The sequence below is a fragment of the Mastigoproctus giganteus genome, chromosome 5 (genome assembly GCF_048544385.1).
Source record: "Mastigoproctus giganteus isolate SK-2022 chromosome 5, ASM4854438v1, whole genome shotgun sequence".
Lineage (NCBI taxonomy): Eukaryota > Metazoa > Arthropoda > Arachnida > Uropygi > Thelyphonidae > Mastigoproctus > Mastigoproctus giganteus.
Window position 1 is genome coordinate 116054554 of NC_143579.1, and position 21563 is coordinate 116076116.

Sequence of the window (21563 nt, forward strand, 5' to 3'; positions counted from 1 at the left end):
ACCGGTCTTCTCTTTTATTTCATTCTTTCATTCGCGTCCTTCAACCTTTTTATGACAACCAAGGATTGGAGATCTGCACTTCTACTTCCTTGTGCTCATTTTAAAATTTGTTTAAAAATATTTTTACCCCATTCTCTGCCTTAGTTCTTTTTAATGCTTCTTCCAAACTAAATTCAGCTACCATTTACCAATAAATTTATTGCAGATTTATACAAGGTGAGTACCATTTTTTAGGCATTTGCCATTCAATTTTTTTAGTCAGTTTGTCACGGTATTATAAGACCACTATAATTTATATGGTTATAAATTGAATAAATTTATCAATTTATACATTGATATGCTTACAAAAGTGATGAATCTACCCTTTTGCAGTGTAAAACAGACTTTTTCGAGTGTGTTAACGGAAGAAAGTGCCTTTATTGTGGACAAGTTCTTTTTTACCCGTACAAAAATATGGCTACGAATAACAAGGGAAATATGAAAATATCAAAGAAGGCGATGACATTAGCGAATAAAATTGAGTTTAGACAAAATTTCTAATGGTGAAAGTGTCTCCTCAGTGGCAAAACATTATAAAATCAATGAATCAACGGTACGATCAATCAAAAAATCGGAAGAAAAAATCCGCTGTAGTGTCCGTGAAAATGCGCTATTTGCTTCAAAAATTTGCTCTGTAACTCGTGATGTTAAATTAGAAAAAACGGAAAAGGCTTTAAATCTGTGGATAGAAGACTGAAGTCAAAATAAAATTCCGTTAATTTCACTCATTCGTGAAAAGGCAAAACTCCTTTATCAACACTTTAGTGAAACTGGTGATAGCACAGGCGGGATAAGTTTTTTTGCTAGCAAAGGCGCTGGTTTGAAAGATTTGTTTGAAATTTCTAATACATATTACATTTAATATTAAATTGTTTCTTATTTTCATTTCGATGTCTTATGGTTGCATTTCACTATGTACTGTCTATGTACATAGTCATATTATGAAGGTACATATAATACATACATAGACAAAATTTTAGACTAGTTTTTCTTATATATGTAATTCATACTTTGGAACGGAACCCCTTTATTACTATGGGAGGCATAACTCAGTATTCGCGTTTTCGGTATTCATGACACTTCTCAGGAATGTAACCCCCGCGAATAGCGGGGGTTTACTGTATTTGTGAAAAAACGACAACACTGACATTACAATATTTATTTTAGAATTACTAATCAAATTATTTGCTAAATATTTTTTGGCCCCTGGGGAATTTTTTTTCTTAAACTGGCTTGGAAGTCAATGTGTTAAAGGTAGGAGGTGGTTAACTGTTGAGTAAACTGTATGTGCTAAAATAACCACCGGTCATCTGGCAAACTCACTAATCCAGCACCCCACAAGTCCCAACGCTGCCGGATTAGTGACGGTTGACCTGTATATATATAAAATATTTTAATGTTTTTAGTGGCCATTTTGATTACGTGAAAAACATTTTATATTGCAAAAACAGTTTCTGAGATATAGACTAACTTTGCTTTTTTTAAAAAATACAATTGGTATGTTGAGATTTCGGCTGTTGGGATTTTGGGCAGCACCAGCACAGACTATGTGGAATTTTATTACAAAAATCAATTACCCTTTCCATATATATATCTCTGCAACAACCGTCTTTAACTGAAATTCACATCACCTTATGTGTGTGCATATTTCATCTGAAATGGAATAAAGGTGCTAGTAGCATTTAGTTTACCTATCCCATATTGCTTAGTTTCCAGAAAACCATACTTTCTTGGTAAAAATACCTTCTGGTACCCACAAGAAGGTATTTTTATCTTCAACATCGCTGTTCAACTAATCATGTTGCTCTTCTTGTCACTTTTACCTAGATGTACATCCAAAATTAGGTTCCCAAACCTGTATGCAGTTCCAGATTTGGCCTGGCAATTGTCTTATAACAATACAATAATCATTTCCTTATTCCCACTTGCAAAGTTACTGTTTATCATTGACAGCACCCCCCCACCAAAGGCTACTCTAGCAACCAGTTTGCACTGCACAGAAAATTTCATATCTGACTGAACCTGATTATTGGCATTAACCACTGTGCTCATCCTTGTATAATCAGCAAACTTAGACATTAAATTTGAAATACCTACATCAATATTATTAATAAATATTAAAAACAGGAAGGGGCCCTACAGTTCATGATATTAATCCATAGAAAACAGTGGCTATTTATAACAACTGTTTCCTTCCACTTGATTATACCTTTATCAAAATCCTTAAAAATCCTTAATAATCCCTAATGCCATATTGCTTGTGGTGTATATCAAAGGCTTTACTGAAATCAAGTACAATAGGATGTTGAAAAGTTTCTAGCCTCTCATCGAAGGAAAGTTATGAAAACCCATTTATTTTTAAACATAGTCCCTGCCTGACTTAAGTCAACAAACTTTCTGGCACGACCCACTAGCTTTCATAACATATACAAATAAAATTCAGAAGATTTTAACTCAAACCAGTTGTTGTGTGCATCCATCACAGCAATATCACTGTTCAATTTCTGTCCTTGCAAGAATATTTTCTAATTCCAAATATTTTTGAGATTTGGAAATAGGTAACAATCTGACAGAACCAAATTCAGTGAGTAAAGCAGATGCTGGAATAGCTCAAACCCACAGTCCTTGTGGCAACATCTCACTAGGTTAGAATAATACTTGGCATTGATAGTGGCACCTCATTCCAGGAAATAAACTATAATCACTCCTTCTGCATATCCCAGAAGATGGATGCCATGACTTTCCAAACGGACGTTTGCACTTGAAACTTTTTAGAATTGGGTGGGTGGGGTGAGAAAAAGGATGCTTCAACATCCCATTACCCCCCTTTTTCTTGTTGCACCTATGTTTCATCCATAGTGACATAGGGATCTGAAAACTGAGCTTCACTGGCTTCAAAATGCTGCACAATTTCACGACAACACCTCACTCTTTCCTGCTGCTGATCTGAATTCAGCGCTTCTTTTGGGACCCACCTCGAAGAAACTTCCTTCATTTCTAAAACATTCACCACAATAATGTGAGATCACTCATGGGAGATGTTGAATGTCGTCTCAATGTGCTTTGGTTATTCTGCAGTCTTGCATAATCAGGTCACGAATGGCATTCACATTTGCAGGTGTTGACACAGTGACAGATCTACTGCTGCAGAGTGCATCTTCAACATTGTTGCATCCACACTTAATTTCTGAAACCCAGATCTTTACTACGGTGTATGAACAGACAAGGTTCCCATAAAGTTTTCTGCATGTCTTCAGCAACGTTCCCTTTAAATGAATGTACTCAATTGATGTACAGTGCTTGATTCTCCCAACAGTCGCCATCTTTATTCACCTTCCACACTTCAATACCCTCTGTAAAGCAGAAGAATATAGTTACAAACATGAAATTTTATGTGAACACACAAGAAGAGGCACAGCACAGAATGGCAATATTATTTTTGAGAAACCCTTTGCAATCTATATTGGGATAAAAACTTTTAAACTCTTCTCCTTATATATGATGTGAAAATTGTTGTTGCATCCAGTTCATGATAATCCATAGAAGTTAATCAGATTTGTCAGGTTAACTTTATCTGTTAGAAGATTTAACTATCTCTTGCAACTTCTTTTAATATAATTGGACAGATTCCATCAGCCCCCTATGCTCATTACATTTAGCAGTAATTTCTTGTCCCCATCCTTACTTTTCCATTATTTTAAAATAATTTAACTCCTACTCCATATTAGATGGACTTCTGCTAAGCCAGTCTCTTTAATGCATGAAAATGAAGAAATTAACCCCAGGGGCTCACATTTGGTGAGTATGGGCTTGGCACACCCAGGGTCCTGAGCTGGATATCATCATTCTTCTTTTTCTTAATGATTCCCTTCTGATTCTTGTTTTCTCTCTCTCTCTCTCTCTCTCTCTCTCTGGGTAATTCAGAATTTTTTTTTTTTTTTTTGGCTGGTGCAACATAAGCCTTACGCTTCCTTGCACCATATGCTAATAATAATAATAATAATAATAAATATGAATAGACATGTTTTTCAAATGTAAGGTACCCAACATGCATTAGGACCTACCAAATTTATTGACAGGACCTCAAAATTTCAGTTGCTCTCTTCCATTTAATTAAGTTGTTCTCTTCAGTTAATGTAAGTAAAACATATACAATGCATATGATCCACAATTCCAGAACTTATAAACTTTGCAGAAACTGCCCGAGAGAACAGCTTACTCCGGAACACATCTTCAGCTGTCCTGCAATTCAGGCGACTTTGCAAAGCATGGACGAATCCCCTTTTCAGGGAGAACTTTACAACGAAAAGATCGTGGACTTAGCTAAAGCAGTGATATCAGCGCATGGTTCAATTTGACTTCAAATGGACACGACACCAACCAACCAACCAACCATGATCCACAATTAGATCATATACAGCATATATGATCTACTGTATGGTCTGACTTTATGGTAGTCTATTGCAGCCATTCACAATCTTTATACAACTTTATGTATCGCTCTCTTATGTGTTTTGCTTATCTAGCCAATTAACAATTTATTCATTTAGATATTTTAAGAAAAATTAAGACCCAAAAGGTATCAGAGCCTATAGAAGTATGGAGCTGAACAGTGAATAATGACAGAACATGTTCTGGCCTAGTTTGGAAGAATAGTGGGACGAATTCCAGAGCCAGTTTAGAAGAACAGTGACAGAGAAATATGTAAAGAAACGGTATGCAGTAGAAACTGAATAACCATTAAACAGCGTAAAGAAACTCTGTAAAAGAAGGGTCATTAATTAACCAGACTGCCCACTTTTGGAGTCCAGAGGATTGAGAAAAGTTTTTGGGGCACCACCCCAGATGTGGAAACAATATTCCATGGTTGGGTTGATTTGAGATTTGTACACCGTGAGTAGTTGTAAGTAATGCTGAGAGAGAGAGAGAGAGAGAGAGAGAGATGGGGGGAGGGGGAGTCCAGTTTTTCTGATGGAGAGGAAGCAACATTTGTGATGTGCTTATTCCAAAACCAATATGAAGTCAGGATAATCTCTAACAAATATATGTGACCTTGTCTAGAAATCTACTATCATAAAATATGAACATAGGAAGAGTACACCCTTTTTTACAAGATATAAGACTGGACCAAGTTTTCACAGGAATCAAATTAATTAAGTCTCCTTTGTCCCCTTGTTGAATTACCTGGAGAACAGCATTTAAATAAATTTAAGGAATTTGTGGCAGATATTCAAAAAGTAAAGCTGTTTGCACAGTGCAAGCTTCTCAAACTAGAAGGTCGAACGTAGTGCACTATCATCGGCAAATGATGGATAGGGCAGTGGAAGATGGTCATTCATATACAAGAGAAACAGAGTAGGAGAAAGACCTAAGGAAACATTACAGTTACATGCCATCTACATCATCTTCAGTAAGCATAGACCAAATTTGAAAAAAAAAAAAAAAATACAAACACGGTGTTTCAATCACAACAGCAGGCAAAGAAAGATAAAGTACGCATCACCTATATCCTTATCTAGCAAGTGATCCACTGATGAAGCTTTCATTCTACCACCTGAATCAGGTAAATATTATTTACTGTTTTTCCATATTCATATCACTGCAAATGCTACAGCACATTATCCTTTCTGCCTACCTAGTCTGCCTTTATCCACTAGCTATAGCCCCAAGTGCTGAAAAGCTTACAATCCGATCACAGCATTAAGCTGAAGTTTGCTATCACTCAGACTTCCGCTGATTCTGCTCACCATACTATTCGATTGTGCGAAAAGATAGCAACCTCTAGCCTAAAGCCAACTCATAGCAGGATATCCATGTAGACTACGCAAATACAGTGGGGATATTCTATTGAATATCCCCACTGCATTCCTCTCAACCATGAGCAGAAATGGAAAACTTCTCAACTCAACACAGAAGTGTACCCTATGCTGTAATTTCATTGGTGACATCATCCTCTCTACCAGCTGTGACAACACCATCTGCCCCGGATGTTCAGGCATATCCCCATCCAGCTGAAAGAAACTCTCCATAGCAGACGGGATGAAATTCAAGGGATATGCTGCAATAAGTTACATTCATCAGGCCACAGGGACTACACGAGATTCTCTAACAACAATTCACAGAACTCCACGCACAGCTCAAAGCAGACAACTCCTAGTGAGGCAGAACTTACAGAAGTTGTGCCACCACTTGATAATACTCAACACTATGCGAGTTTGCAAGAAAATATGAACAATAATACCCATGAGACTGACAACTCCTCTACAGATATAACACCTCCTACAGACCAACACCACACCATCCAGACCGAATGCAAATATCGACGCATCTTCAGCAACTCCACAGACAGCTTATATTATGCAATACAAAGATCTGAAATCACTCACGCACATGTGCAGAGGTCCAAAGGGGTTTCAAACCGAACCAGCAATTACCATTGAACACCTAAAGTTATCCCTAAAACAAATCATTAAGAGCAAAATCAATGAAATGGTGGAAGATCTAATTGAAAAAATAAGTTGCGAGCCTGCATGCCCTCAGAGAAAAGATGTAAAGTATGGCACAGCAACAAATTCCAAGCTGCAAGCTTTCAGGACCCAAGACACCACCAGAAAGAATACAGCCAGCCCTTTGTTATCTTCAATGGCACCATACACAATCCCTGAACTAGTCAAAAATGTCTTATATGACGAACTGAATCTAAGACCGACTATACACAAATTATACTTGGGAACATAGGAACGAGATTAACTCCATGCAGGGGAAGTTTTTCCAGCTACATCTAATAGAGAAGTATTTCTTAAATTTTTGCTGTTTTATTGACTTAAATTGGCATATTAATTTATTTTCTAGAACTAGCTTTATATTCTTAGTAACAATACATAGTTTAATTTGAACTTAGATACAGATTTGGTAGGTTATTACTTAGTATCAGTAACGGTATCTAATCCACGAATTGGACAAGATTTTGCAGCCCCGACAAATGCTAAGTTTTTAATTATATTTAGCCGTTTTATTGACTTAATCATTATATTAAATTAGCATAGGCACATGATGCAAGAAAGCAAGATTATATAGCATCAGCCAAAAAAACCCTCTTATTTAACCCATCCACTCGCTCCAAATGTTTGTCAAGTTCTGCCTTGAATCTATTTAAGCTATCAACTTCTACAATGCCAGATGGAAGTTTGTTCCAGCAATCAACCACCCACTAGCTAAACTTCCACACATCTATCTTACAACTCTTTCCTCAATTTGAATTTATGCCCTCTCAGGCGATTATTCTGAGCAAGAGGAAGAATCCCATCAGCACTGAGCATGCTCTAACGATTCAAGGCTTTATACATCTCAATCAAATCACCTTGCAGGTGCTTGGTAGACACCATAATTTGCAAAAACTTAAGCCTTTCTTCGTAAGAGCAACCCTTTGTTCCATTCACTAATCTTGTTGCCCTTCTCTGTACTCGTTCCAACAGCTCTACATCCTTCTTAAAATGAGGCCTCTAGACCTTTATACAGTACTCAAGGTGTGGTCAGACCATTGCCTTATACAAGGGGATAATCACCTCCTTATCCCTGCTAGAAAAATTCCTGTATATAATTGACAAGACACCATGAGCTACTCTTGCAGTCCATCTGCACTGCTCAGAAAACTTCATATTTGCCTGCACAATTACCGCCAGGTCCTTTTCATTCTCTACCACTGTCAGTGTGGCACCACAGAGTTGATACATTACTCTGGGATTACTGCTTCCCATATGTAGTACTTTACATTTGTTAATGTTAAATTTCATTTGCCACCTCTCAGCCCATCTGCTCAACTTTTCTAGATCCTGTTGCAGCAGTGTACTGTCACTAGTGTCATTAACAACCCTGCTAACCTTCGTATCATCTGCAAACTTGGACATTAAGCCTGATATACCATCATTAATATCATTTATAAATACAGAAAACAACAATGGACTCAACAGTGAACCCTGAGGGACTCCATTAATAACATTAGTCCACGAAGAGCAGTGTCCATTGATTACCATCCACGAAGAGCAGTGTCCATTGATTACCACTACATCCACTCAATCGACCCTTTATCCGTAGCACCAGTCTTCCATGTGCAACAGTATCAAAAGCTTTTCTAAGATCCAAATATATGATATCAAAGTTATTCTTTGCATACAGTTCTTTTGTGACTACATCGTAGTTATCTAATCAAATTAGTCAGACAAGACTTCCCCTTAACAAACCCATGCTGTGTCTGAGCTATAACTGAAGTCTTGTCTAGATGATCCTGCAATGCTTCTTTAACCAGTGCCTTCATTAATTTCCCTGGAACAGAAGTTAAACTAACAGGTCTGTAATTACCTGTGTCTTTCTTCGATCCTCTTTTGTGGATTGGGGTCACATTTGCACATCTCCATGGGTACCTCCTCTGAGTGCAGGGAAGCTCTCATAATTATGGCTAAGGGTTTGCTTACTTCCTTTGCCACCTCCTTTAATATAACTGGATAGATTCCATCCACCCAAGGTGCTTTTCTTGTGTTTATCTTCAACAATTTCTTCTCCACTTTCCTCTCAGTTATTACAAAATCATCTAGTTCACTGCCAGAGTTTACTTCACCTCTGGCATTCCCCTTTCTGAATAACTCCTCATGTGTGAATGTCTATTCAAAATATTCATTTAGTTTGTTAGCTACCTGAGCAGAAATTATTTTCTATAAGTAGCTTATAGAACTAGTCAAGCTCCTTAGTTTATTTTGAATTTAGATAGCGATTTTGAAAGTTAATTAATACTTAGTGTCCACAGATTTACTGTCCATAGACTTGCCGCCATTGTTATATGATACAATGTATATCCCGAACTAGATAGCATAAGGTTTAACATAAAACTAATTAGCAAAACACATAGCAATCAGCAATCTACTAGCTTAGTATAGTATAGTATTATCAATTAATCAGTAAAATTTATTAATCATATTAAATTTCATTGTCAATTAAATTGTACTTTAACTAAATACATATAATGATTTTACAAAAGTAACATTATAAATTAATACATATACCTCGACAGGAGATACGAAAGTCATATAACGTAACACGGAGATAACAGTCGATACTGAAATATATATATATATATATATAGTGATAAAACTGCATTGGGATATAAGTTTAGGGTTATATTTTTGTATTGTAATTGAATCGAAATCATCACTCAAACCAGAGAAGCAAAGCAAAAGGCTCAATCTAATGGGAGTGCTGTGGCTCATGGGAGAATTGAGGGGGGGGGGGAAATCCTAGGAATCACAGCTTTTTGAAATGTATTGGTTGTTTGATGTTTGTGGAGCAATCAGGAACAGGACATGATATTGCCAAGGGGAGTGTATTTGTGTGTGCATGATGTAAGGAGTGTGAGGAAATCAGGTACCAACTCAGCGATGTAATGGGCCTATACGGGAGTTTAACTGGTAGGGTGGATGCCCTCAAAGGATTTAAATCGAGGGCCCCATCAAGCTCTCAGCTGCCCACATCAACACCAGAGCTTGCACTTGAACATCACGCAACACAGTGGCAACCCCAAAGGCAGAATGCACTGGTACTAAAGGAACTTGTTGTTGTTGGTGACTCTAATGTCAGGGAAAGAGGCAATATACTGTGCAAAAAGAATAGGTGGAACAGGATCAGGGCGTGTCTGCTATGAGCAAAGGTTGATGACGTAGAGCAGATATCATCTTTTAAGGGCACAAAAGGTGATATTGTTGTACACATTGGCACTAATGATATTGAGAGTAGAAGACCTGCGGAATTACTTAAAAAGTACAGGTCAATGTTGAAAAAAAAGCCGTGAGTTAGGGTTGAATTTGAAAGTGTCTGCAATTCTACCCAGACATAATAGGAGGGAGTATATGATGAGAGCCTTGTCGATCAATTTGGCCTAGACAGATTGTGCAAAGCTCAAGGGGTAGAATTTTTCTCAGCCTGGTCTGTGCTTGTTAACAGGAGAGACTGCTTCTACAGGGATGGGATACTCTTAAATAGAAATGGTGCAAGAATATTTGCTGATGCTATCGAGGCCGTGTGAGGTGAGTCCGAAAACTGCTAGCTTGGGGGAATACACGGACTAATAGATTAACAGTAGCCGCTGGCAGAGGTGAAAGTGATTCTTGCACTGCTTCTATTGGAATGAGCAGCAGCCTGGAAAACAAGGTGCAGGTGATTCCAGAGACTGTGTGGCATCATTCTGAAACAAGTAAATACATGGGTTGTGTTAGGGTTGCTAAGAATAAGGACAGGCGAATGTTTTTGAGTGTACACCAATGCTAGAGTTAGGTAAATAAATTTGATGAATTTGAGGTATTGGTCAAAACATCAAAGGCAGATATTGTTGGGATATCAGAGACGTGGTGTCACACAGATACAAGGAATGCAGAACTGTAATTTGGGGAGAACAATGTGTACAGGAAGGATAGACAGGCAGGCAGATTATGTTATTAGTTAAGAAACACAAATTCCAAGGAAGTACAGCCAGTTGACATGAGTGGACAGTGCAGTGTCAAGTCAGTTTGGTGTGACAAGCAGTGGGAAAGCAAAATTGAGCATAGGAGTGTGTTATAGCCATAATGACTCTGATGAGTATAATAAACAACTGTACAGAGAAATAGAGTAGGCCAGTAAATCAGAGAGTCTTTTAATGAGGGATTTTAATTGGCCAGATATTGGCTGGTGGAATTTCTGAGTTGGTCACTTGCACACTAGCAAGGCATTTGTGGATTTATTGGCTGATTGTTTTCTAGAGCAACATGTTCGGGAGGCAACTAGAGGGAGTAATACTCTTCATCTGATTATCAGTAGTGATTCTTCATGCATTAAGAATCTGCAGCTAAAGGAACCACTAGGGGGCAGTGATCAGTGTGCTGAAGTGGGATTTACTCAAAGAGGTAACTATCATCAGGGGTAAAAGGAAGGGTTTTTGTTTTGTAAAGGTGACTACGGTGGTCTTTTTTTTTTTTTTTTTTTTTTTATGAGAACCCCAAACACGAGAGGTATTAGAACCTATAGTACTTAGTACCGTGCTTGGGTTGGAGGTTGAGAACACGAAAGAAGATATTTGTTGATATTGGACTTGAACTTCTCTAGATTGTAATTTTCAGGAAATACATATGAAGGAAGGTTGTTCCAGAAAACGGCAGTTGAATGAATAAATGAGGAAGATGAAAAGTTGGTTCTGTGGGTTTGAAGTTGGACAGTAAATGGATGTTGGCTGGTGGCGGCACGTGTTCGGACTGTTTTGAAAGAGAGAGAGAGGGAATTATAGAAGCCAATTCAGAAGAACAGTGCCCATGGAAGTATCTGTAGAAGAGGCATGCAGCAGAAACAGTGCGTCTATGAGAAAGCGAGTGGAGAGACTCTGTTAGAGATGAATCATTAATTAACCTAACTGCCCTCTTCTGAATGGAATCAAGAAGCCTGAGAGAGGTTTTGGGGGCACCACCCCAGATGTGGGAACAATATTCCATGGCAGGGCGGATTTGCGATTTATACAGAGTGAGCAGCTGTTTGGGAAAAAAGTAACGCCGAGAGCGAAAGAGAAAACCAAGTTTTTTAGATGCAGAGGAAGCAATATTTGTAATGTGCTTGTGCCAAGAGAGATTAGAAGTCAGGGTAATCCCCAAAACAGATATATCATTTTGCCTAGAAATCGGAGTGTCACTAAAGATAAGCATAGGAGCAGAAGAATCCTTTTTGCGAGATATAAGACAAGATTGAGTTTTAGAAGGGTTGAAATCAACTAAGTTGTCTTTGCCCCACTGGAGAATTACCTGAAGATCGGCATTTAAGGAATTGGCAGCAGATTTTCGAGAACTTGAAGCTGATTGAGCTGGACAAGGTTTCTCAAAATGGAAAGTTGAATGCAATGTGCTATCATCGGCAAAACTATGGATAGGATTTCCAGTCAATGGAAGAAGGTCACTGATATACAAGAGGAAAAGAGTGGGGGAAAGAACTGAACCTTGGGGGACACCGGCATTAGTGGAGAAGTTAGAAGACAGAGAGCCATCTACCATCACCCTCAGTGAGCGATCAGAGAGAAAACTGGATAACCAATTACTAAAAACAGTTGGCAAACCATAAGATGGAAGCTTGTTTAGAAGACCTTTATGCCAAACACGATCAAAAGCCTTTGAGATGTCAAGAGCAACTACTTGTGTTTCACCGAACCTTTCCATTGAGTTAGTCCATAAATGGGTAACATAAGCCAGAATATCACCAGTGGATCGACACTGACGGAATCCATACTGGCGATCATTGATCAGACGGAAGGTTTCTAAGTAGTTTAAGAGTTGGCGGTTAATTGATTTCTCCATTACTTTAGAAAGAGTAGAAGTAATTGCAATGGGACGATAATTGGATGGGAGGGATTTGTCACCCTTTTTAGGAACTGGCTGGATATGAGCAAATTTCCAAGCAGAAGGAAAAACACCTTTGGAATAAGAAAGTGAAAAAAGGCGGCAAAGAATAGGAGTAAGTTCAGGAGCACAGGATTTGAGAACAAGTGGAGAAATACCATCAGGGCTTGGAGCTTTCTTAGCATCAAGATTCATCAAAATCCTTCTGATATCCTTTTGACGGAAGACCACAGGAGGCATTGAATGGAGCGTGTTAGGAATGGTGGGAGGAGTTTTACCAAGATCATTAATACATGAGCTCAAAGAAAAATGGGATGCTAGCAGGTCAGCTTTATCCTTGGCTCAAGTGACAACAGAACCATCTGGTTTAGACAGAGGTGGGAGCAGAGATGGGCAAAAGTTGCGGCCAATAGCTTTGGCAAGAGACCAGAATGCTCGGCTACCATTAGGGCAAGAAGCAAGTTTTCTACTCTTAGCCTGTTCAAACTCTAGTTTGGACTGATTAATAACTGCTTTACAATTGTTGCGAGCTTTGGTGTAGGCAGAAAATGAAACTGAAGAATTAGAAACAAACCAATTACGATATGCAACGTTCTTCTCTTAGCACATTTATTGGAAAACCAAGGTTTAGATAAAGGACGAGATTTTAAAGTGGAGTGTGGGATAAAGGATTCCATTCCTGCAAGCATAATTTCACTGACACGATCTGAGCAAACATTGACATCAGAAGTTTTGAAACAGTAATCAGACCAAGGAAAAGAAGAAAAGAAGTCTCGCAGGTCATCCCATTTTGCATTCTTGTAATGCCAAACAATACGAGGTTGGGAATAGCCATGAGATAAAGGTTCCATTGGAGAAGAGGCAATCACCAAGTTGTGATCTGAAGTGCCTAAAGGACCTCTAACTTCAACCTTGTACTTAGAAGGGTTGTTTGTGAGAAAAAGATCAAGCATATTGGCTGTATGATTAGGATTGTCCGGTATTCTTGTAGGTAAATGAACAATCTGTGCTAGGTCATTAGTAATTGCAAAAGCCTCAGCATCTCGACCTGCTGGGTCGGTGTGACTAGAAAAGGGAAGCCAGCTGGAGTTGTGAACGTTAAAATCACCAAGGAAAATTACCTCACTGTTAGGAAAGTTGGACTGGAGAAAGTCAAGTTGCAAAGAGAGGAAGCTCCAAGTGGTTAGTGGAGTTGGGAGAACGGTAGAGACAACAGATGAATTTTACACAATGGGGTAGAGAGATTTTAAGCCAGAGAAGATCAAAGAGAGGAGATTCCAAATTGCCAAGTCTCTGACAGGGAATATCAGAACGGACATATGCACAAGTACCACCTTTGAGGCAAAAGGAATCATACAGCAAATAATTTGGACATCTGAGATGAGCAGTAGTTGAATCAACTGATAACTGAGATTCAGTCAGAAAAAGTACATGGGGTTTGGAAGACTGCAAGTGGAAATGGACATCGTTGAGATTAGAATTGAGACCACGTATATTTGTGAAATGAATTAGGAAATCCTTGGGAGGTTTAGATCTTTTCGCAGATAAGCTTGCTCTATTATTTTGACAATTCATGGTGTATTGAATAGTAAGAAAAAGTGGGTGGGACATGCTGTATGAAGTAATGAAATTTTTGGATATGGTGTACATGTGGTAAGAATATACCCAGATCCTTGACATAACGTGGCCTCGACAATGCTCCCCGCATACACTATACTCGGACTCCCTCCAGTCACTATCTGGCAGAGTAGAGGTAGCAAGATTATACACTAGCTGATCCGGAAGCTTCCTAGAGAGTTACCAATAGGTTCAGTCCTGTGTACTAACTAGCGGCCGGCCTGCGAACACCGTTTTAGAGCTGTACCCTCGAAATGTAAGGAATATTGGATCTCGCCACGACATTCATCATAACCTCAAAAATCATCAATCATGCTGCATGATGGAAGAGATAGGGAAGGGTTGGCCGGAACTTAGCTCTAGAGACTAAACATGGGTTCCACCACTTCAAGCCTCCAATAAGCAAAGTGGTGGTATTTCACCGGTTGATGAGAGTCATCTACCACCTAGTACTGCCTGGTAACATAGAGGGGCGGCGTTCCTCCATGTGGTGTGGGCGTCACACCTCGACCCCTGCTTACGTTGGTTCACACCTGGGTGGTCACCCACCATGTACTTGTGCATGAAGGTTATACCCAGGATTACTAACAGTCCCACCATCGTGAAGGTGCAAGCAGAGGATTTGGCTGTCATAGAACGTCCGGACTTCGCCGAAATTGGGTCCACTTTGACTTGAGTGTCACCCGAATATCAGTTCCATCAGCGTTTTAGACTCCCAGGTAGCAAGAACAGCTTGTCTGCCATATCTGAGAGAATGTCTATGACAACCTCAAGGTCTGTGACAGAATTTAAATTCTATACTGTGGGACCAACTGATGATTTTACCAACAGCAAATTCAAAATGGGAAGCATTCAAAGAATTAATCTTGGAAGCTACTAGGCTTTTCGTACCAACAAAGAAATATTGTTCAAGGTTTAGGTCTAAATGGATGTCAGATGAACTAATGAGACATGTGGCAGAGAATAAAAATGCATGGGATACCTATAAATTAACAGGTGACACAGACGCCTATGATAGATATAAGCTGGTCTGTAACCAAGTCACAGAGGAGCTTTGGCAGGAAAAGGCAGATTATGAGAAATCTTTGGCAAATGATGCAAAGAAAAACAGAGAAGAGTTCTTTACTTATGTAAACTCTAGAAGGAAGGGTATGAATTAGATTGGTCTACTTGATATCAATGGTTCAACTGTTGATGATCCTGCTCAGGTAGCTAACAAACTAAATGAGTATTTTGCATCTACATTCACACATGAGTAGTTATTCAGGGAGGGAAATGCCAGAGTTGAATTAAACTCTGGCAGTGAGCTAAATGATTTTGTAATAACTGAGAGCAAAGTGGAGGAGAAATTGTTAAAAATAAACATAAGAAATGCACCTGGGATGAATGGGATCTATTATGTTATATTATATGGAGGCAGCAAATGAAGCAAGCAAACCCTTAGCCCCAATAATGAGAGCTTCATTGGACTCACGGGAGGTCCCCATGGACTGGAGGTGTTCAAATGTATCACCAATTCACAAAGGGGTTCAAAAGGTGACACGGGCAACTATAAACCTGTTTAACTATAAACCTGTTTAACTCCAGGAAAATTAATGGAGGCACTGGTTAAAGAAGCCCTGCAGAATCATCCAGACAAGACTTCAGTTATACTCAGACACAGCATGGTTTTGTTAAGGGAAAGTCTTGCCTAACCAATTTAATTGGATACTATGATGTGGTCACAAAGGAACTGGATGCATGGAATAACTTTGATATCATATATTTGGATCTTAGAAAGGCTTTTGATACTGTTGCACATTGAAGACTGCTGCACAAATTGGAGCAATGTGGCACTGAAGGCCACTACTGCTGCTAGATAAAGGGATGGTTCAAGTGGGAGAAGACAGAGTGGTAATCAATGGACACTGCTCATCGTGGACTAATGTTATTAGTGGAGTCCATCAGGGTTCAGTGTTGGGTCCATTATTGTTTTCTGTATTTATAAATGATATTGATGATGGTATATCAGGCTTAATGTCCAAGTTTGCAGATGATACGAAGGTTGGCAGGGATGTTAATGACACTAATGACAGTACACTGGTGCATTTTTTTTGTTGTATTTTTTTAGGCGCATTAGCAACTAAGGCCATATTGCTCCGGGGACATGCGGTGGTCATTCTCTGACCTTTCTGCATCCTCTGTATTTGGTGGTGCACGGGCTCGAACCTCGGTCTAATCAAGAAGAGTGTGCTATGCACTGCTGCTCCTGCCCACCTGGCTACAGAGGCACCGTACACTACTGCAACAGGATCTAGAAAAGTTGAGCAGATGGGCTGAGAGGTGACAAATGAAGTTTAATATTGACAAATGTAAAGTACTACATATGGGAAGTAGTAATTCCAGAGTAACGTATCAACTCTGTGGTGCCCCACTGACAGTGGTAGAGAATGAAAAGGACCTGGGGGTATGTGCAGGCAGATATGAAGTTTTCTGAGCAGTGCAGACAGTCTGCAAGGGTAGCTCATGGTGTCTTGTCAATGATATACAGGAATTTTTCTAGCAGGGATAAGGAGGTAATTATCCACTTGTATAAGGCAATGGTCAGGTTACACCTTGAGTACTGTATACTCCTCAGGAGCAGCTGGAACGAGTACAGCGAAGGGTAACAAGATTAGTGAATGAAACAAAGGGTTGCTCTTACAAAGAAAGGCTAAGTTTTGCAAATTACAGTGTCTGGAGACTAAGCACCTGCTAGGTGATTTGATTGAGGCGTGTTAAGGCTAAATGGTTTGAGAATGCTCAATGCTGATGGGATGCAGACTCTTGAATAATCGCCTAAAAGGGCATAAATTCAAATTGAGGAAAGATGGTTGAAAGATATGTGTGGAAGTTTGCCTTTAGCCAGTAGGTGTTGATTGCTGGAACAAACTTGCATTGGCATTTCAGAAGTTAATAGCTTAAATAGATTCAAGGCAGAACTAGACAAACATTTGGAGCGAGTGGGTGGGTGAAATAAGATGTTTTTTTTTTTTTTTTTTTTCCTGGCTGATGCTATATAAGCTTGCTTTCTTCCATCATGTGCCTTTACTAATGCTAATGCTATAAACTAGGAGTCAACAATATGCTGCATTTAAAATTAATTGTAGCCCACAGAGTAGACCCGATAAGAAATGTCTCCATTTAGCCTGTCAGAATGAGGACCAGGCTGTTTATTCACTACCAGTCAAATTGTAACCTAAAGTGACTACTCACCCCCTACAGAAGTACTCCTTCTGTAGTCACAGCTGACTTGGCAACTATACTTGCTTGTCAGAAAGAATGCCAACATCAGAACCTTCCCACATTAACATACTGCGTTAATCTCTGCTCAAGGTTGGTTCAATCTTCTGCCATCTATCCAACATTTCAAAATTCAGCTCACAGAATCTCTCCAATCAATCCAAATCTTCCAAGTTAACCTACTGGCCAATGAGAGATCAAAACCTGTTGGACACAGCTATTCTTCGGACTCGAAGAAACCATGGGTGACATGCTTCAATCAGACCACCAGCCAATCATATTTACAGCTCTCCTACCAAAAAAAAAACAAAAAACTTCAATATCCCCAAAACCAAATCTGTGCATAAGGTCACCACCCATCTAAGATGTTCACGAACAGAGGCTTGCAACTGATATAATGACCAGATGGATTAATGCTATCTCCCTTCTCACAGCTACCAAGACCATCACCATCACCCCATGCTCCAGAGCATTGTGGACCCCCCCCCCAATTCAACTAGTTTCTATTCCAAACGATCACCACATGCCAAATGGAAAGATGTCCAAGATTGAATTGCATTCTCCAGATCTAGGGCCGATTCAATCAGATACAAATCAGCGGCAATCAAGGAGCACCCTGAAAGAACCATAAAAAAGTGAACACCATTCTACAAAACAAAAGCTAGCCCTCTCAGTAACATCAACTTGGTTGAGTGGCTCAACGATGTTGCCAGATTTTCTAAACAGCCTCCAGCTCTGAATAACCTGCCAGGTTTCAGTCAATCACATGATGTCTATGGTCTCGCGACAATTTGAATTTTCATGGAACAATTGATACTGGCCATTAATGCTCTCCCTCTCACAGAAACTACTGGTGACAATGGCATCTCCCAGTTCATCATCAAATGTTTAAGTGTCTTTTTCACTGATCCACTTCTCAACCCCTATAATAGATGCCTTGAAAATTTACTTTCCACTACAGCAGAACAGGTACTCACTGGCCTCTTCATAAGCACCAAAAATCAACTCTCTCAAGCCAATACAGACCCATCGCTTGTGTCTCTGTATTGCTAAAAATTCTGGACAAAGCACTACTACCATCCATCACACACCATATTCTCTGTGATAGTCATGAGCAAATACAATACAGGATCTCTGGGATCAACTAATCTTGCAACAACCACATTGCACATTTTAGAAGCCTTAGAACAAACACAGGAGCTGTCAATTATATATCCTGACATCATTCTGCATTTTACAGTATCTATGTACCCCAACTCCTACATCTGTTAGAAAGCTTCTTCAATTTCCACAGCGATGTTCTCTACTTCCTTGAATCTCTATCCAAGAGGACCGTTGTGCTAAAGATCAGAACGAAGACTTCATGCATCAGATAACTGCCGGTAAGCGTCAAGGAGGTGTCCTGTCTGGCATTCTCTTCACAACAATCATTGCCATTTGTGGCCAACAAATGCAATGGGATCATATATGCTGATTATGTCCAGCTCCTTACTAGAATATCGCCATCTGATTTGGCAGCCAAAACTACTAAGCAAATCAACATGAAACTACAGGACATAGCTGACTACCTCAATGCATTAACTTCCAGATTAAACCACTGAAGTCAGATTAATACTATCGGTATAAATCATTTTCTCACTAAAGTGCAGTCCAACAATGCTGGAGCTTGAGTTCAATGGCTGCTCAGTTCCAAGTGTTCAAACACACAAAGATCTGGGGATCATTTTCGGCTCCAAGCTGTCCTTCATTGATCACGTTAACCTTATACATTTGAGGCTGACAATTACACACGGGGAGCTAAGCAACAGTTGCTTAACACTAACGACCCACACTTGGTAAAAAGTGTATATCATATCAAATCTATACCCAACAGTACTGTATGCTTCAGAGATATGGGCCTTTGCTGCTGAATCCAACATTTAAAAGGATATTTGCTGCCAAATTCTGGCCTCTAAAATGGGCCAACATGAAACTCCACCTTCCTCGGCTCGCAGACCGGGGAAGGTGGATGACCTTCAACTGCACAAGCTCTTTCTCTTTCTCTTTCTGCACAGGCTCCTTTCTCTGATGTATGATCATACATCGGAGAAAGAAGGCTGCTATTCGCAATCATGATGGCCACGGGTAAAATTACAGAGCCAAATTTCTGGGATCACTGCTTTAGGTGCATTGCTCCCCCTTATCTTTAGCACAGCTGCTAGCCAACCATAACTGGCTAGTACTTACCAACAGATTCATCTGCCAAAGCTAATGCTGCCCTCACTTTAAGCGATCGACGGTGACCTCCAAAAAGTGGTCAACAACAAAAGATACAGAAGGGAATCCTCGCCGAACTGAAAATTTAGAACTGTGCTTCGCCTTCCAATAGTTTGGACGTATGTTATTTAACATATCCATTGCCTACTGAAATTGTCTGATCTAAAAACTCAACGCGACCCTCACAAGTTTGTTTTCTACAAGCACTACAAAAAGCAAGTGTTATCCTCATAATGGCAACAGTCATGCTAGTGATGTATTGTCAGTTTTTTCCAAATGTGCAAACCTTGGAATACGAAGATGCTTCCTTTCGCTGTGTGTTGATGCCGACAATGCAAGAAGCTCCTGTATATACTTTGTTATACAGACAAGTGCATTTCAACCTGAAGAGGCAATCAGTCTTTTCATTCATTGCTTGTTTTTCAATCTCTATTGTTCTATTTAAATATTAGCCACTTTGTACATTATTTTTGTTAATACCCTTTACCATTTCATTTATAATTTAAATTCATCAATCCCTGAACATGTAAACCCCCTGGCCTGTGGCCGTGATGGATAGGTTGCAACATAAACTGTATTTTGTACATCTTATTATTATTGTTGTTGCAATAAACATTCTCTTCTTCTCCATCTTTTAACTGGAATATATTTTTACAGGTATCACAAGTTACGTAATTATAGCAATTTAACAAAATAGCAACTTCCTTTAAATAAATGTACTTATAATTTCAATATTAATTTTGTACATAGCATTAATTATACAATATACATAATTTTAAAACTGTATGACATGTCAAGAATTATTAGTTATTAGGGATAGACTGGTCGCAATCCAGTGGTTTTGGGTTCACTGCCATGGGTAAGATGGTTGTAGGTTCTGGCCTATACAATGCCATAAAAAGTGCACAGCCCATTGTGAACTGTGACACCCAAAATCTAGTTGTCCTTAATAATTAATTCAGTATGTATGTATGCAGTTAAAACAAATATGTAAACTCTTCTTGGCCTCAGCCCATAACAAGATAAATGGAAATTTATATATTGTAAACTTCTGAGACATTTTGGGATGCTATTGTGGCACAAAGAGTGATCTGCTGTTTCATCAGATTACGTTTTGATGATTCTTATTTTTAAAATTCAAGTACACATTTTAAGTAAGTAAATTCAGTACACTAATGAAAAAATCATGTCTGTACATGAACCACACTCAAATATGCTGAATTTGTTATTTTTCGTATCAGACAAATGGACTAAGCTTTCATTATTTTGAAAAGAATATCAATTTAAGTAAAAAGAGATAATACTACACACAAAAATCTACCTGATATGGTTAGGAAAGAAATGCAGGTCTCTTGAAAATTAAAAGAATCATTTACACAATTTCAAACATCGGTCATATTTTTAAAGGATGAAAACCCGTACTTATTTGTGCGTGTGTGTGTGTGTGTGTGTGTAAATAATAGTTTTTCATGATGTATAAATACTGAATCTAAGAGGTTGTAATCTTTTATAATTTAAAGAAATTATCACAATGTGATTGAAATGAAGGAAAAGAGAATTAGAAAATTAGAAAAGATTTTCCTCCTATTACTACACTAATTATTATATAAAATCTCTAAAGTTATTCAAATCACTAAATACTTTTTAGCAAATCATTACTAAATAAATAAAATGTTTATGTTATGATAAAATGAATAAAATTAAGGTTTCACTAATTTAAAATTAATTTCATAACTTACCCCAGATACAATAAGACTACCAGAAATATTCTGTACATCAGCTTTCACCTTACTGGTAATATTCAGCTGGTGGCAGTATAAAGCAATACGTTGCAAGTAAGCCAACAGATCCTTCTTGGTGTTTGATTCTGGGCACTGTAAATGGAAAATTATATTTATCATGTAAAAACCACTGAATTTTAATTTTTAACAAATAGAAGATAACATTAACCTTTTCCATGGTAATTTTATTGAATGTACCTTTGTGTTAAAC

The 21563-nt window shown here is 38.7% G+C and overlaps 1 protein-coding gene across 5 annotated transcripts in view; it reads right to left on the reverse strand.

Moving 5' to 3' along the window:
- LOC150085655 (catenin alpha-like) overlaps positions 1-21563 on the reverse strand; it is a 499984-nt gene that overhangs the window by 26023 nt on the left and 452398 nt on the right. For all 5 annotated transcript variants that reach the window (XM_090374159.1, XM_090374158.1, XM_090374157.1 and 2 more), the window contains one exon: positions 21311-21445. In XM_090374159.1, the coding sequence (XP_090230285.1) occupies positions 21311-21445 (135 nt within the window). The remainder of the gene's footprint in view (positions 1-21310; positions 21446-21563) is intronic.